This window comes from Panicum virgatum, chromosome 9N, assembly GCF_016808335.1.
Source record: "Panicum virgatum strain AP13 chromosome 9N, P.virgatum_v5, whole genome shotgun sequence".
NCBI lineage: Eukaryota > Viridiplantae > Streptophyta > Magnoliopsida > Poales > Poaceae > Panicum > Panicum virgatum.
Window position 1 is genome coordinate 61708832 of NC_053153.1, and position 18520 is coordinate 61727351.

Sequence of the window (18520 nt, forward strand, 5' to 3'; positions counted from 1 at the left end):
TATAAAGGATGCATCACCAATGAATAACAAAAAGAAATTTTAAGCACTTTACAAGTTCAACAACTAAATATTACAAGTTCAACATAGGAGGATCCAAATCTGAAATTATAAAGAGGTTTAATCTTCCATTACAAGTCTTGGGCTCATGAATGACATAAAAGAGTCATGAAATTAAAGTTTAGTATTTCATCATGCTCTCCCAAGAGACGAGTACGTAGTGGATAAATTATTAAATCACAAAGCAATAGCGCCTTGCTCAAGGGCATCATTGCAACCACAAGGACCTACTCCTCTCCTGCATCGGGTTTGACGGGATAGAAGTGGCCAAACACAACTTCTGGCTCACCAGCAACTTAGTTTTTAAAGAAAAGCAAGATGAGTACAAAAAGGTACTCGCAAGTGTTACGCCAATTAAATAAACAAGGATCATGGAAGCGGGCTCAAATGAGGCTTCAAGGTTAAGTTATTATCACATAAGCATGAGCTCTTAAACCAACATCTAGCTCTCTAGCAAAATTAATTAATATTGCCCAACTCACCACAAGTTTTAGTTGATTACGACAAGAATAAATAATTATTCATAGAGGTGCCATGAAACATTTCCAACATAAATGAAACTTTCTACGGGTAAAAAGCTTGCTCATAACCGAGAGTGTGACAATTCGATTTGATTTAAACCTTGCAAAGGTGAACTTCTTTACCCACACGATGCAAGGACCATGCGGCTAACCCAACTGGCCAAGTTGGATAAGGGGTACTTGCATCAACCGTCCCAACGAGCGTCAACCAATGAACATAACGCCTAACTTACGCGGAGAGTCACCTAGATCCACCGAGGACACCCCTAAGCCTCTCTACATAGCCCCTTAGCTATGTATCTAGAACCGCACATCAAAAGTCAAGGCAAAGAAGGTAATTGGCTCATCCATACCATTATTTTGAATATATGGTAAAATGATAAAATGTTCAAAACCGATGGCATCCACGATGGTCCTTAAACAGTTCAAGAGGACTATGCCTCCGAGACTCCTTTCTCTAGACACTATCCTTCCGCCCAAACCATGAAACTAACTTTCTAACATAACCAAGGTTGTACAAATGCGATCAAGGATAACCGAGTATGTGCGATGACTCTAAATCATTGTTCCCTTTTCTACCAAGTGATATAAGATACTCTAAGCATGACTAAGCATTTAGTCAAGTTGAGTATTTATTTGACTAACTAGTGAGAAGGACAAGGATAAACAATATCAAGGAAGGGTAATGCATAAAATTAGGTACAAGAATGCAATAAATAATATAATATATATATAACCCAATAATACCCAAATAAAATAACTAATTTATATCAAATTAAATGGGTACAAGGGGTCATGCTTAGATGCTTGCCTTAGTTTTCTTCGAGGTCAACCATGAACTCTAAGTCGGGCTCGGGCTCAACAATTTCCGTGGGTTCAACCGGCTCGCTCTCCGACGGTTCGGTCACTATAATGCATGAATTAGAATGATGTTATGTCCGTGCATGAATGATATGATATAAGGGATGAATGATTCAATATGCAATGATACACAACATAAACACCGATCATGACAATCAACTAAGATAAACTAAAATAAGAATTAAGCATGAAAAATTTATACATCAAGAATAAATCATACATTAAATTGAGCATGCAGAGGGCATCCAAACAAACTCATGAGGGTTGGATTTGCAGGAAAATCATTTTTCTAGAATTACTTATGAGCATAACAAGTCTCAGCTACTCTAAACAAGATAAATCAGAAAACACAAAGTTCATTGAACAAATATAAGAAAATTACCACAGATACTAAACATGAAAATAAAGTTAAAAGAACATGTTTTACCATTTTACCACTTTCCAGTAAAAAGTTATACACTAAAACAAGCATTCAGACAGAATAAGAAAGCACACTAAAACTCTATTAAGCAGTAAAGATGCATGAATACCATCTGTGTCACTTGAAATAATATTTAACAAGGAGTGAAAAAAAAATTAGTTTAGCATTCGTAGAGCAGTATAGAATTTACTAAGCACTTAACTTACTTTAAAAAGAGTAAAGCATAATTAAATCTATAGAACAGTAATATACAAAACAATATTTTTACAGAGTATATCTAACTCAGAGGAGACAAACGAAACTTGTTTCGTAATTTTGAGAGGTCTATACGATTTTTCTATGCATTTTACTAATTCTCGGCACAACACAAAACTCTTCAAAATGCTAGATGCACACAGCAGGGCCGGCAAGGTCGCCGACAGGTGGGCCCCACTAGGCAGTGGCTCCCCCAGGCTAGGTCAAGGCCAACTGCCTGCCTTGACCCGCACCTGGAGCGCGCCCACAGCGTGGCCGGCGCGCGCGCGGCGACAGCGGCCGAGTGGCCGAGCAGAGCTGAGCAGGAGAGGCCGGGAGAGCGCGCGCACGGCATGTTCCATGGAGAGGCGAAGTTCACCACGGCTGTGGACGATGGGTAACGGCGAAGAGATGGTCGCGCGGCGAGGTCCGGCGGCGGCGGGCGGCAAGCTCCGCCGGGAGCCCTGCACAGCGAAGGAGGAGGCCGGGTGAGGGCCGGAACGGGTCGAGGAAGGGTCAAGGATTCTTAGGATGCGAGGAATTTGATATGGCTCACTAGAGATGACGAATCGAGGGCGGCCAGATTTGGGCAAGAAGGAGTGGCCACGGCTATGGAGGATATGGTGGCTAGGGTTTGGGGCAACGGGGCGGCTGGGCTTTAAAGGAGGAGGGGAGCGGGCGTCCGGGTGCGGCCACACTGACCAATGGACGGCCGGCGAGGGGGGCGCCGCCGCCCCTGCTGCCCAACGGGCGAGCGAGCAGGCACAATAGAGGCTGTGGAGGGGATGACAGGTGGGCCCGGGGTGGAAGGAAAATGGTGAAACAACGATTGAAGTTCAAAATTTGAATTCAAGACCTTACTGGACTCCAAAAATCACTAAATTTTTACTGGACTGAGAAAAAATTACGAAGATCATTTTACAACAAGAATCTCCCAAAAAGCTTTTGTAGATTGGTCTCAGTAAAGTAAACAAAACATATGTTTTCAAGTTTTTCGAAACTTTTATGGCTCGGTTCAAAGGTCATAAAATTCTACAAAAATATTTTAAATTCAACATTTGAAATCTAGTATTTGAATAAAATGTTTTGAGGTATAGTTGAATACCAATTTTTGAACTTACTTCATAAGGGTACATTCACACAAGACAAAAATAAATAACAAGCTTATGCAATCAATGCCCATGATGCTTGATTATGCTTCAATGATGCTCATGATGACTTTTCTTAGTTGTTAATCAAGTTTAACGAATTTGGGTCATGACATCTGGCAAGTCCACGCCCTGCATCAGCTTCAGAACCAGCTCCTTGTTGATGGATTTGATTGCTGCTATGTATTGATCAAATGCTATGTCTTCCTGTATCATTATACCTGTCAGATCCCCGTTGACGACCTTCCACGTTGTCCCAATTGTACCTCTGCCTGTGACTGCAGAATCTGCAATTGTCGATACAGATCCAAGCATCATTCCACTGCTTTCTTCCTCTGATGCTAGTTTGTTCTGAGTTTCGTTTGCCGATGCGTCTGAACTTTGCTCCAGTTCTGTTTCCTTAGCAGGAATGGACGTTTCAGCTGGAGCACCTACCGAATGAACATCGAAAATTGCCGGCCTCTAATCGGTTATCTTCCCGGGAATGGTGGACTTTTCAGCTGGAGCACTTCCCCGGTGAAAACAACTAGACCGCCGGATCTCCTCCATCCTCTGCACCACCTCAGACATCGCCGGTCTTCGAATGGCTATCTGTTCACAGCAAACCATCGCGAGACGCATGAGTTGCTGCATTTGGTTCTCCTGTTGCTGATCAACAATGATATCCGCGTCGAGCACCTTGGTCGTCGAGTCCTCGCTGAGAACTGACAAGCGCACCCATCGTGGCAAATCCACACGATGACCCTTATGCAACACCAACATGTTCGTCGGACATCTCCCTGTGAGCAGCTCGAGCAGCAGGACGCCAAAGCTGTACACGTCGCTCCGCCTGGTGGTGTCGCGGTCGATCAAGGTGACCTCCGGAGCTCTGTACCCACTCGGACCAGCACCAGCAGAAAAGTACATGCCTACAAGGGTGTGGAGGCCGTGCTCCGACAGCCGCACCTCGTGGTCACCAGTGAGGAAGACGTTGGAGGATTTGATGTTGCCGTGGCAGGACGCCGGTCCGGCAGAGTGGATGGCCGCCACAGCGCGTGCCACGGTGAGTGCGATGCTTGATCGCCACTCCCAGTTCACCTGACCCCCAGCAGATGCAGAGCCGTTCTTCCCTGAATAGTAATTAGATGCACAGTCGTTAGAACTTTGATTTGGAAAACACGAGGCGATGCAAGCAAGGACACGTTGAATGGTACCGTGAAGCAGCGCTGCAAGGCTTCCCATGGGCATGTAATGGTACACTAGCAGCCTGTCACTCTTGCTGCAGTGGTACCAGCGGAGCGGCATGACGAGATCGCTCCGGAGGTCACTGATCACCGCTACGCTATGCCTAAAATCTTGTTCGCTCAAGTCGGGTTTCACCCTCTTCATCACCACCATGGTTCGTTGCCCAGCACGAACTTGTACGTATTTCCGAACGTGCCATGGCCGAGATCACTTGCCGGGCATCGCAGCAGGTCTTTCAGTTCTAGTTCAAGATCCATCCTCGATTCTTCACATGTTCTCTTCACCGGAATGGTCGTCTTTTCAGCTGCAGAGTCTGGCTTGGTCTTCCTTCCCCAAAAAAATAGGCCTACTCTTTCTTGTCCTTGGTGAAGTGCTTTCCTCAGCGCCTGAAGCCGTTCTGCCACATTTGTCATCTCAGGCCGCTTCTGGATTTCCATGCTTAAGCACTCGCCTATCAGTTTGGCGATCCCATCAAGAATCTTGCTGCTGCTCGAGTCTGAAATTTCGGCATCAAACATCTCTCTCACCCTTCTGAATCCTCTTGAAAGACCACGAATGAAGCCATCAACGAGGCTTAAACCACCATCATGATCTGCCTTCACCTTTTTCCTTGTGAACATTTCTAGGAGAACAACTCCGAAGCTGTATACATCGCTCTTTGGGGTGAGACATCCGGTGCGAACAAACAAAGGGTCCATGTAGCCGATGCTCCCTATGACATACGTAGTGTATAGACTCATGTCCGTATTGACCAATCTAGATATTCCAAAATCTGAAATCTTGGCACTGAGGTTTTGGCTCAAAAGTATATTGGCAGGCTTGATATCACCGTGAATTACACGGGTGTACATCTGTGAATGCATATAGGCCAGAGCACCTGCACACTCCATAGCAATCCTTAGTCGCGTGTCCAAGGAAATGGGACGAACATCTTGGTGAAGAATGTTTTCGAGGTTTCCATTAGGGATGTACTCAGTGACCATCACTAGTGCATCTCCCTCCATGCAGTAGCCAATGAGCCTTGTTACGTTCCGGTGGTTGATTTGGGAGTGGACGATGATCTCTTTAGCGAAGCATTCTCTCATCTTGCTGATGTTGTGGTCAAGTATCTTAACTGCAACCATACTTTTGTCCTCGAGGATCCCTGCGTAAACTTTTCCAAAGGCGCCCTGTCCAACCGTAGTCTTGTAGTTGTCTGTGATCTTTTCGATCTCATTTTTTGAGAAACGTTTTATATCATGACTGCTACATGCTGTCCACTTCAATTGATCCGCCCCATTCAACAGTTCTATAAAATTGTTACGGTCTGTCGGATCCATCTTGTGAACTAGCAGCTTTTGTACTATCACTTGTCCTCGGTGGCAATACCGGCAACTCCTTGACGTTATTTCTGAGAGTATTAAACTTGATCAGCTTCGAGCAGAGGTCATATTTATTAGCACACAGTTTTCTGCTGATCCTTATCTTATCTTACTATTACTAATTGGAGGCTCCTTCGGAGTCTTCACGTGAAGCCACCTAAGATCCTAGGTGGATACTCTGAAAAAATAGAGAAATCCTATAAATTCTTAAAAAAATCAGAAACATCCAGTCATCAATCCAACAACTCTAATTATAATAAACATCGGATCTGTTATCTTTCCTAATAAATTACCCACCTCTGTCATTATGAAAATAGACTAAAGTAACCCCCTAAACATGTATCTAAATTACCCACCTCTGCCATTATAAAAAAATATAAAATAACTCACTAATCTTTATATAAATTACCCACCTATGCCATTATAAAAATAATACAAACCCCCCCTAAATTTGCATATAAATTATCCAATTATGTCATTATTATTACAAGTTAAATTACTCATAAATCTGAATCTAAATTATATAACTATAATAATATATTGAAGTGCACCAATATAAAATTCTAAAATTAATATTTCTATCATTATTAATATATTATTTACATTATTATTTTTATAAAAAATACTACCCACGATATATGTCACTATATATTCAGATATGATGGAAGAGATAAGAATACCAATTCACAAACAAATAGTTCTATTAAACATATATTGAATACATATGGAGGTGCACAAAACAAAACTTATTGTAACAAAATAACGAAAATATATATTTTAGAGTATATGTTAGAATATTTAATAGATGAAAAGGGGCGTGAGATAGATAATTATAATTATTGACCTTAATCTTATATTAATTCTAATTAGCACGTGTGGGAGCACGGGTTGATAGACTAGTAAAAAAAGAATCAAAATTATGACAAACTTGATTCTATATAGAAGAAATTGTATCAAACTAGGATAATTCAAGAGTAACTGTAGTGTGAATGCAAGCAATCAATCCCACTTCAATTCTTATGAAGGGATGAATTGCGAAGAAGCAAGTTCTAGCAACAAGATCATGCAAATAGGAAAAAAAAACTGTATGTCATGGCAATAACGATGCAGCTCCAAATAGTCTTTGACTCTTTGTCCTAGCGATCTGCTGGAGGATTCTCTTACCTAATTTACAACTTCATGTCCTCCTTTGAGCATATGACTCAGATACATCACCAGCACAAACTAGTACCACTAATCCTAGCTAGCACAGTAGTACTTCTACACTAACCGACTGCAGCTATATATTATTCTCTCCAGATAGAACTAGTAATTGAATAAGACATATAATTAACTTGATTGCTGCTGCCATTGTTATTACTAACCAGAAATAGTTGACAAGGTTTACTGTGGACGATCCAGTAAGCCACCAGCTGCTTCCCTGCTAGCCCACATGATCCGCTGCAATGGAAGAAAGACTGAGAGCAAGACGATGCTAGGCGAAGATGAGGTGCACCAGAGACAAGCAAGGGAGATCGATCTCTAGAAAGGACGAAACAATATAATATTGTTTCGGGGTCGGGAGAAGAAAGCTAAGGCTGTTGTTTTGTACGGTTGCTTCCAAGCCAGGACGTGAAGGACAAGAACGTGGGACATCGTCCAAATCATGAATGGTTCAGGTTTCTAATTGTTTGTAATTAACGGGGTAATTATTTTTTTAGGGACCGAAACTGGCGACCAAAGGAGTTGAATGGGAGCCGATCAAAATTTCTTTCAAAATCGATCTGTCTGCATATATTCCGAAAATCACCACAAACCCTCAAATCCTAGATGAGGTGTGGGGTAGCTATAGAAGAGCTAAAACAACACAAATCACCCCTAGAAACGAGCGAGAGAAAGCACGGAAGTGATCGAGAAAAACTGCAGATCTAGCAGTCAGGAACCGGTCAGACCGCTTGCTCTGGGCGGTCAGACCGGTCGGGCTGGATTTGAAATTCCAGACCGGTCAGACCGGTTGCTGCGACCGGTCAGACTGCTTCTGCTCAGAATAGAATTCCAGCAAGCGAACTCGAGTTGATTTCAAGATTACTCGTTCAAATCATCACCAAATAGTCTCAAAATTTGCAGGGAGGTTCCTGGGATAGATATGAACCTCTCCACAAAAGGAATCAAACCAAAACGCAAAGGATCACAAGAATTTCGTGGGGGGGAAAGGTAAAAAAGGGTTTTCCACAAACTCCAAAAACCTCAATCCGAGGGACTCGTGATTCTCGGGGGTTTAGCTCTAGGCTAGATGGTCGAGAAGCAAATCACGGAGTCCCTAAACCCACCAAGAGAAAGTTTTAATCTCAAAAACCACCAAAAGAAAGGAAATTAATCCATGAACAAAAGATGAATGGGAACACAAGAGAGCTGCTCAAAAGGGTCCTCGATTTCATTCAAATTCATCGTGATTTACAAAGGAATTCACCTATACAAGAGCTAGACATCCACCCATTCATCCACCCTCTCAAATTTGAGGACCTAGCTATAATCTAGACCACGTTTTCCATGGAGACCTCGGCCTCACCCTAGAACAGAGAGAGGAGCAAGGAAAAACAGAAAAAGACTCGTGGCTTGGAGGCTCACCTGTCCAAGGGGGCAGGTGAGATGTATTTATATGACCTCGGGGGCAACCGGTCAGACCGGTCAGACCGGTCCCTTCCCAGAAATGACCTCCACCCTGACTCGTACACTAAAACGCCCGTAGGGGCAAAACCGGAAAGGGTACAAGATCTCATCCGACGGCAGAGTTTCTTTCTTCGACTCGAAGCCTTCTCCGCGATGCCGCCACGTCGATGCAGATCTGATCCGCGGTTTTGAGGGGTCCGCGAAACCCGGTGAGGTGGCCGGTTTTGAGAAAACCGCCAAAACTCCACGCGCGGGAAGATTCCCACCTCCACGGTGTGGCCCTAGACGCCGTTCCGGCCTCGGCCTTCTGACGGACCTAGACGCCGCCCGACGCCCGTCACCTCCTCACCCGCAGCGAGGCCCTAGACGCCGTCGACGCCCGTCACCTCCACTAGCCCCGAGACCGACGCCCGTGCCTCCACGACTTGGCGTCTTCAACCGCCGTCCGCCAGCTTGGTTTTGTAGCGCAAACCAAAAAACCCGCATCCACCGGTGCTTGCACCCTCGATCCAGGAGTGGACCCATAGCTGCCGCCCGGCCCGAGCTCCTGTCCCGGCTGCCCTTCACCGCCGTCCACCGCACGGTCCATCGGCCAAAGCACCTCCACGGCAGCTCACCATCTACACTCGATGCCCGTGTACCTGCAACCAAAGACCAAGCACACGATCACACCGCACGGTTGATAATTCACTCATCACAGTCAGGAGTGAGTACTGCTCATTCCTCAATCTCCCCCTTGATGAGTGCATTGTCAACACACCACCTGTAACCAGAGAAGTGAAAAGTAAAAAATGGCACGAAGAATGTGAAGAACTCAAGCAAGTGACAAAAAGCTCAGAAAAGCAAGAACAGTCACTTACTCAAGCAAAGATCGATTCCCTAAGACAAGGGCAATGGTTCAACGCAATCGATCAAAAGCCAAAACATGACTCCTCAAAGACAGAGGTAATGCTCGACGCAGTCATGCAAGAAGCAGAGGGAAGGCGAGGAAAGATCAGGAGCCAAAACAAAACAGACACTCCCCATGCAGAACCTTTCCCTCTCACAAGTGCAACTCTCCTAAAATGATGCACTCTCAAAGCCCTGTGTGCAACAAGTGTTTCAAAAATCAAACAAGTCTCCCCCTTGTTCGATCACTTCTCGCCCAAAAATCCTCCCCCTTATTGGCATATGCACTCATCAAGCCTAAAAAATGCCTAAACCACCCCCTGAAATCATGCTATGTAATGAATGTCCTGCAGAGGGTGTAAGTGAACCATTCAGGCATACAAAGATATGATCATCTAGTGACGGGCATGTGTGCTTCATAAACAAGAACTGAATCTAACTCAACAGGGTATATCAATCAAGTCCAGAGCTAGAAAGTTCAGTTCAGCAAAAATAAAAGCATCACCCATGATCTAGCAATAGCAAGTAGGAGAAAGAAAGCAGTGCTAGCCAAACTCATACATGGTGATCCAAAGCAGCCAACATAATTGATCATGAATCAATTCTGCAACTCAACACTTGCATTTGAATGAAAATTTTACAGTATATATCAAGCAAGTGTTTCTGTCAGGGGTTGAAAGCTTGTCATGCTTTACTTAGCAGCGAGACCAAGCCTATGCCAAAGGCAGTCAGAAGCTTAAGGCACACGCTTCAGTCATGCACAGCCTTTCCCGGGTTCTCACTAGTGCTATGTGAGCCGTCCCGAAAGCTCGATCAGTGCGACAAGCAATCCCACCTGGATCTTTTCAATCCATTTCAGACATATATTAAATAATTTCAACAATTTTAGCTCATGTCCAAGATTAAAGGACACACTAGCAAGAATAAGATAGCAAAGCGTATCAATACAACCTAACATGCTAGTAGCCAGATAGGGTGATCAGTTTTCAGATTTTCAAATCAAAATAGCTTAACTCAGATGATATGACATATACTGAAGAGCAAGTTATACATGATCAAGTCTAAGAAACTACACTAGCAAGCACTAGAAAATCATAACAGTGTATACAAGAATGCCAGTGTAGTGAAGCAATGCAAAATGCAAACATGTACAATGCAAATGCATCTATCAGAAGCTAGAAAGCGTAGAGAAACAAAAATAAAGACCTTCAAAAAGCTAACCAAAGAGAAGTCAGCGATCAAAAGGGGTAACAAACCCCAAGCTCCCCTCGCAAGCGAGCAAAGGTGTCTTGCTCAAGTGGTTTGGTGAGGATATCTGCGGTTTGCCTCTCTAAAGGGACATGGTTCAAGTCTATATGGTCTCTCTCATGGTTATCTCGCATGAAGTGGAACCGGATATCTATGTGTTTGGTTCTGGAGTGTAGAACAGGGTTCTCTCCAATGCTAATGGCGGACATGTTGTCTACAAATATGGTAACCCTACCAAAACTCAATCCATAATCATGCAAGGTCTGTTTCATCCAAAGGATATGGGAGCAACAGCTAGCAGCGGCAACATACTCAGCTTCTATGGAAGAAAGCGCTACGCTAGCCTGCTTGCGAGAGGATCAAGACACCAAAGATGTACCGAGAAATTGACAAGTGCCGGATGTCGACTTGCGATCCAACCGACATCCACCGAAATCGGCATCAGAAAAGCCAACTAAAACCAGAGAAGAATCCGCAGAGTACCAGAGACCAAACTCAGGGGTGAATTTCATATACCTGAAGATGTGTTTCACCACCTGCCTGTGGGAGGTGCGCGGCGAAGCCTGATACCGCGCACAGAGGCCGACACCGAACTGAATGTCCGGCCGGGTCGCCGTCAGGTACAGGAGAGAGCCGATCATGCTCCTGTACTCCTTCTGGTCCACCGCCTCACCGTCCAAGTCCTCATCAAGCGTCGTCGATGTGCTGATCGGAGTCGGCTGAGGAGACAAGTCACTCATGTCGAACTTCCGCAGCAAGTCCCTCGTGTACTTGGCTTGATGGATGAACGTGCCCTGAGAAGTTTGCTTGATCTGCAGCCCGAGAAAAAACTGCAGCTCACCCATCATGCTCATCTCGAACTCCCTGGACATCTGCTCAAAAAACTTGGAAACAAGAGCGTGAAAAGAGCCACCAAAGATGATATCATCCACGTATAGCTGTACCAACAAAAAGTCAGAGCCAGAGCGCATGAGGAACAAAGTTTCATCAACACATCCCATTTTAAAACCTTGAGCAAGCAAGAAGTTTTTAATCCTATCGTACCAAGCTCTAGGCGCATGTTTCAAACCGTAAAGAGCTTTCTGGAGTTTGTAAACTCGGTTTGGAAACTTGGGATTTTCAAAACCAGGGGGCTGTTTCACATAAACTTCCTCTTCAATAAAACCATTCAAAAAGGCAGATTTCATATCCATTTGGAAAACTTTAAAACCCTTGGAAGCAGCAAATGCAAGAAAGATTTGAATCGCCTCTAAGCGTGCTACTGGGGCCAAAGTTTCCTCATAATCAATACCCTCTTTTTGGCAAAAACCCTGGGGTACAAGCCGAACCTTATTCAGCACTACCAACCCATCTTCACATTGCTTGTTCTTGAAAACCCATTTGGTTCCAATGGGATTACAAGCAGGCGGAGGCTCAACCAAAACCCAAACCTGATTCCTTTCAAAATTTTCAAGTTACTCATGCATGGCATTGACCCAATTGGAGTCAGAAAGAGCATGTCCAACATCTTTGGGCTCAAAAGAGGCAACAAATGCTGAATGAGCAAAGCCAGCGATACTTGTTACCTTGGACCGTGTGACTCGCTCGTTGAGGTCACCTAGCATCTGTTGAGGTGGGTGACGACGCTGAATGTGTCGTGGAGCTTCCCTTGTCGAAGTCGCCTCCTCCTCAACCAAAGCTGGTGTCTCCTCATGTGCAGCTGGGGAAGGCTGAGTCACCTGCTCGATCGGCCCCCGGGAAGTGGATGTAGTCGGATCGGGGCCGTCATCATCGTCCGAGCTCATGGCGGAGGCGGCTAGGTCCACAGCACGCGTGGTAGCCTCAGCATCACCCTCCGCAGCTTCTTCCTCCCCATCTTCAAAGATGGGGTGCCGAGCTCATCATCTCCTGCAACCTCAAAGACAGAAGAATTGCACGGTGCAGTCTCGTCGAAAGTGACTTCACAAGTCTCTCTGACAATGTTAGTATCAATAATCAGCACACGGTAAGCTCTAGAGTGAGAAGCATAACCGATAAAAATACCGTCAGACGATCGAGACTCAAACTTATCAAGATTTCCTTCCTTCAGCACAAAGCACCGGCAACCGAAAACTCTAAGATGGTCAACACGGGGCTGGCGTCCAAATCGCAACTCATAAGAAGTCTTGTGCATGAAAGCACACAAGAAAATACGGTTAGACACATAACAAGCGGTGTTAACTGCCTCAGCCCAGTACTTTCTAGGAGTCCTATGCTCATCGAGCATCGTCCTAGCCATCTCCACCAGCGTCCGATTCTTCCGCTCTACAACCCCATTCTGCTGTGGAGTGTAGGGAGAAGAATACTGGTGTTCAAGACCTTGATCACTGCAAAAGGTGTCAAAATGAGCATTTTTGAATTATGTGCCATTGTCACTGCGAATCGCTCTCATGGCCTGGGGAAGCTCGTTTTTCAACCTCAAGATCAACTCTCGAACAAACTCGAAAGCCTCATCCTTGGTTCTCATGAAAAAGACCCAAGAATAGTGAGAAAAGTCATCCATAGTCACAAGAACGTACCACTTCCCACCCACCGACATCACTCGAGAAGGACCAACTGTGTCCATATGTAGCAACTCTCCAGGGTGAGTGGTCATCACTTGATTAACAGACGGATGGGAGGTGGCAACCATCTTCCCGTGGCGACACGGGTGGCAAACAAGGTCCTTTTCAAACTTCAATTTGGGCAATCCTCGGATCGGGCCAAGTGAGCTAAGTCTCAACAACAAGTCAAAGCTCAGATGTCCAAGCCTCCTATGCCACTTCCACAGATCAGAAGAAGGACCAGCCAACAAGCAGCAAGAAGGGCCAAAAGGAGTTCCAGAGAAATCGACCAAGAAAACTCGATCACGAGGAACGATCCGGCAAACCAGGTCTCCTCTGGAATCCAAAACTCGAGAACAACCCTCCTTGAAGCGAACTTCAAACCCATCCTCAAGAAGTTGCGAAACCGAAACCAAATTAAAGCCAAGATTCGAAACCAAAGCAACCTCTCTCAGGGTGAAGCGATCAGAAACTCTAACAGCGCCAACACCACGTAGCTTGCCCTTACCATTATCCCCCAAATATGATGTATTCTTTGTGACGCGTTGGGGTGAGGCTGGAGAACCATTTGTCGTTCCCGGTCATATGGCGCGAACAATCGGAGTCCATGATCCACCTGTTCTCCAAGCCTCCAACCTGCACATCAGTAGTGAGACAAAGAGTGAGCAAATGTCTCAACACTGGGGTTAACAAAGTCTGAAGCAAACCAGTGTCGAGCCATTTGCTCTACAGAAGGGTTAGCAAAAACAGGAAAAGTGTATCCCCCGTCCCGTCTACCGCGAGGCTGACGACCACCACCGCGAGGAAAGCGTGGTGCATCGTAACCTCCTCCAAATCCTCGGTCCCGTGGTCCATATCGGTACTGAGGATGACCAGGAGCAAGACCGGCAAAGCGACCACCCGTTGGAGCACGGTAACCACCACCGTCTCCCTATCCTCCACCTACACGGCGCGCCCTAGCATCTTGCCTACCACCACACCGAGGAGGACCATGCACCCGAGCAGAGTACATGTCCGAGTTGCGTCTCTCCTGCTCATGCCTCACAGCCCGCTTCCTCCAGAAGCAAAACTCCTCCAAGTGACCGTCTCTGTCACAGTACTCGCAGTGGTACCTCACCTCTCTCTTGGGAGGTGGAGGCCCCGCCTTTGGATGGAGAGGAGCAGCCCTCTTCTTCTGGGCAACCTGAGCTGTGGCAGCAGGGAGTGTGTCGAGGGGATTCCTCAGCTCATTGGGCTTTGGAACCCAAACCTGCTTCTGTGGAGGTGCTTTTGATGGTTCTTTCAGCACACCATCCACGGGGTCTACAAGCGAAGGCTGCGTGCTCGTACTAGCAGTGTTTAGAGCACTCGAAACTCCAACAGCCTTGCTGATCTTACCATACAACTTGTCAAAGTCTGACTTCGTGTATGTGTAACCGACCCCAAAACCATCACCAAGCTTAAACTGCTTGATCATCATGCCCAACTGCGGCTCACTACTAGAAACCCAACTCAGAATCGCCCTAAGATATGTGTTCTCATTCTCCAATTTGGCTTTCTCTACCGCAAGATTATCCAAATCAGAAATCAGACCAGAGCAAACATGACAATCAATAGGTGGGCTAGACTCCACGACCTTAGTCTTCCCCAAAGACTTAATCAAGGTGTTCTTCTCATCTAGCTCCGACCTAAGCGTGGGACAAAGCTTACACACACCAAGCAAAACTGGCCTAGACTTCATCTCCTCTAGCTCGCACACAACAGTAGCAAATTTAGATTGCAAAGCGGCTAGATCAGACTTAAAGATGGGACACTCATCACATTCAAGCACATCACTAACTATGAGAGCGTCCTTGACCAGTTCAAGCTCATGCTTGGCCTTAGCTAGCTCGTGAGACACGTTAGCAAGCGAAGTCTTAGCAACATCTAAGTTCGCGACGTTCTCATCATGCTTTGCACTGAGAGTAATAAGATCATTCATGTGAGATATGCAGCCAGCGCACTCAACCTCACCAGATTTCTCTCTAGCACAAGCCAGCTCAGCCCTAAGCTTTCTACGCTCTCTAGCTGCTTCCTTAAGCAGCCTCTTCTGGTTGTCGAGAGCGGCGTACAACTCCCTAACCTCAGTATCAAGCAGGTCAATAGTGGAGTTTACCTCTGAATCACTCTCGGATCCAGGATAAGAGCTGTCGTGCGTCAGTGTAGCATGTCCACCTGGAGACGCACGAGTACCATTGGCCTCACCCGCCATGGTGCAGAAACTCTTGCGCCGACCGGCCGCCAAGCAAAGGCCGATGAAGCCAGTGGCATCCTTGTCCCGCTTCTTCTTCTTCTTGTCATCGTCGTCAGAGGTCGGTGAAGAAGAACGGTCGGTGTCGGAGCTCTTGTCGAGGTCGCTGAGCTGCGCCAGGACAGCCTTCTCCTACTTCTTGGCCTTGTACTGGAAGCGCTTCTTGAGCAACTCCTTGTCGAAGCATCCTCCCTTGTCCCGGTCACGACTGCGGTGCTTGTGGCGCCGACGCTCCTTGTTGGAGCCTCCCTCGTCGTGGTCGCGGTGGCGGTAGTAGTCGAAGTTGTTGTTCTGGCCACCGCCGGACTTCCTGGGGCAGTCGGCGATGAAGTGGTTCAGATCGCCGCAGTGGTAGCACCCGGGGTTCTTCTTCCTCTGCTTGTTGTGTTAGACACGCTGGAACTTGTCGATGAGGAGGCACAAGTCGTCGTCGCCCAGCGTCTCTAACTGCTCATCTGTAACAGAAGGCAAAGAGGCAAGAGAAAAGTTTGTAACCTTTGTAAATTATGTATATATATATGCGCTATTTAACACGCAGGGTGTTAAATAGTTATTCAGCACGTCACTAGCAGCCCATTGATCCTCCACGAGCCAGACAGCCTCCGCGACCGGAAATTACCATCCGCAACCGGAATAAAGTTACTCTGCGGCATGCTCTAACACGAAGACCTGATCAGGATACCTGCAACCAGAAAAACGCAGGAAGGAGAGATCCTGCGACCGGAAAACATGTTCCGGTCCATGAGAAACATGGACTAGTCTTTTCTTGTCTCGAGGAAGTAGTATTCCGGTCTGGTTAAAAAAAAAAACTTGATATGACCGGAACAAGTGTTAGCTGGCCGAATGTTAACAAGGTAGCTGGAAAGAAACTTATCTTGACCGGAATGTCTTAGCTGGACACCAGATCATGTTTGCCAGGAAATGTTCTAGTTTATTCCATCAGGATATTTATGCCTTAGTTCATCTGGAAAATAGTTAATTCATAATCGGAAATCTTATTGGTGTCACTGGAAAAAGATAGTGGTCGTAATCGGAAAATTAATTTGATGCTAATGGCACTGAGAAAACTGAAAATGTCACAGTGCGCCGAACACGTTCAGACAAGCAACACCCGAGACGCATGGAATGAAATATCATTTACATTAAAATTCAGTTAATGTGTACATGCACGGATCATAAGATTGTACACGCATCAGCAGGATTACCAGCACACCACCTATACAAGATAACTAAGATTGACAGTGTATGTGTTAATGTGCCTGCTTTCAACTGAACTGCAGTCAGACGTCACAGCGGCAGCACTGCAAATGTAAAATTCAAGGAACTTCCTCAGCTGACCTGATGTAACATATAGAACAAGAAAGAATTTCTTCAGTTCACCTGCTGTAACATATTGAACAAGAAAATTACGACGTACACAAATGCAGCTTTATATCTAAATATCTAATACACAGTTATAACATGTGCTTCCAATTGTTTGATCACACAGCTCTTCATCGTAGAGTAACAATTTTGCATTTGCCTCATTTACCAAATTTATGGGTTAGACTGTCAGATTCAATATGTTTTTATCAGGTTGCATATGATTAATATTTGAAGCTGCAGTAATGGCCGGCTGTACACCTTTGGTGAAACTAGTACCAGCAAAATTGGTCAACAAGAATGAATCATTTTTTTTGTCAACTTCAGGGCCATATTCTAAGACAAATTCAGGTTAGACAATCTCGGTCATTTGGTGCAATTGTGAATAAAAAAAATTGTGGATGGGGTCTACGAATCTCCTATGTTCTAGTTAGGGAAGGAGCACAGACAGGGAGTGCTCCCAATTACGTTGCTGCGGATCCTAGCCAAAAATTGGAGAAAAAAAGTAACAGGGATTGGGATGGACTAAGAGCACTTATAATGCCCAAATATACCTGTATGTACTTGCTGAGTGACTTATACTGATAAATCCTTGCTTCTATGAATGTAGTTGGCGTGGACGTCCAACGCAGCTCTCCTGCAACGCCAGAACCAAAAGATTAGAACCTGCGCTTACAGTTACAGATATTGCTGCTGCTCCGCATCTTGGAGGCAATGATGCATGGAGATGCCAGAGTCGCTACGATGAACTGAAAAACTATAATGCCGCAACTGAATCAGCGCAATACCTGCCATTCTCCCCTGATCCGGCCAGAGGCTTCGCTGCTCTTGCCCCGCGCCAGCCAGATCTCGACTCCTTCCTTCAAGCAGACCCTGACCTCCACTCCTTCCTGCCAGATTGGTGATTCGCCGGGATGTGTACCCACCGCCATGCCTAGCAGACTTAGATCGGGATCCACTAGATGGAGATGATGCACGGGGCCACGGTCGATGCAGGAAGCTGCTGCGGTGCTAGCGAGAATATGCATCAATCTGGTGAATAAAGACCAAATAACGAGACGGAGAGGATGTAGTTATACCCCGTCCCAAATCAGAGCGCATCAGGCCCTTCTTCCTCTGATGTGCGCATGCGCCAGCTCGATCTCACTCCTTCCTTCACGCGGGCCATGAGCGGCGGCGGAGTACTGCCGAAGGGAGGGAGCCAGGGAGGAACCCGAGGCGAGGTTCCGATCCATGGGTTCATCGCCGACGGAGGGTCCCGTCCCCTAGACCATCTTCAGGGATGAGAAACAAACGGAGAGGGGAAAAAATAATCTGGAGATGAAATGGGAAGTGACGAAACTGCTCCATGCCCCCACGTGCCCACGATGGCGTTTAATTTTCCTGCAGTAGTACCGTGAAGAGGAAAAGGTGGGCGGCGACGAGTCCGCCGAGAAGACGAGGAGGTGGGCGTCGTGGCGGACGACGCGGGGAGGAGACAGGGTTCTCCTTTTCGTTTTTGGACCGAATCCCGCCATCCGGCGGAAACGGAATTTCGGGCGAAATTTCGCTAAATTTCGGTAATTCCGACTGAAAAGTGTTTTTGAATTCGAAAAACGAAATTTCATTGCATTCCGACCGAAATTTCGGGTTTTCCGACCGGAATTTCGGTAATTTTAACCGAAATTTCGGTTTTGTCACCGTAAAATAATGCAAATTAACAAAAAATGATGTGTA

The 18520-nt window shown here is 45.9% G+C and overlaps 1 protein-coding gene and 1 long non-coding RNA gene across 4 annotated transcripts; both read right to left on the reverse strand.

The window, feature by feature from the left end:
• Positions 1-3335: 3335 nt before the first annotated feature.
• LOC120689221 (serine/threonine-protein kinase PBL13-like) lies at positions 3336-5785 on the reverse strand. The gene is made up of 4 exons (XM_039971536.1): positions 4738-5785; positions 4436-4639; positions 3770-4351; positions 3336-3529 (listed from the first exon to the last, which is right to left on the reverse strand). The coding sequence occupies exons 1-4, from the start codon at positions 5783-5785 to the stop codon at positions 3336-3338; spliced, it is 2028 nt and encodes a 675-aa protein (XP_039827470.1).
• Positions 5786-16559: 10774 nt separating this feature from the next.
• LOC120692908 lies at positions 16560-18252 on the reverse strand. 3 transcript variants are annotated; one of them, XR_005682787.1, is made up of 4 exons: positions 17884-18244; positions 17593-17807; positions 17359-17441; positions 16560-16780 (listed from the first exon to the last, which is right to left on the reverse strand). It is a non-coding gene; the product is annotated as an uncharacterized LOC120692908 (long non-coding RNA). The 3 variants fall into 3 exon arrangements; XR_005682788.1 differs by having other exon boundaries at positions 17593-17804; positions 17884-18241; XR_005682786.1 differs by having other exon boundaries at positions 17593-18252.
• Between the last annotated feature and the right edge of the window lie 268 nt (positions 18253-18520).

Excerpts from the sequence above, each read along its gene's own strand:
- LOC120689221 (XM_039971536.1), bottom strand. The coding sequence starts at position 5,785 with ATGGATCCGACAGACCGTAACAATTTTATAGAACTGTTGAATGGGGCG. Across the intron at positions 4,640-4,737 it reads CATTCCGGTGAAGAGAACAT|TTCGTGCTGGGCAACGAACC; the intron begins GTGAAGAATCGA and ends AATACGTACAAG. Across the intron at positions 4,352-4,435 it reads CCTTGCAGCGCTGCTTCACG|GGAAGAACGGCTCTGCATCT; the intron begins GTACCATTCAAC and ends ATTACTATTCAG.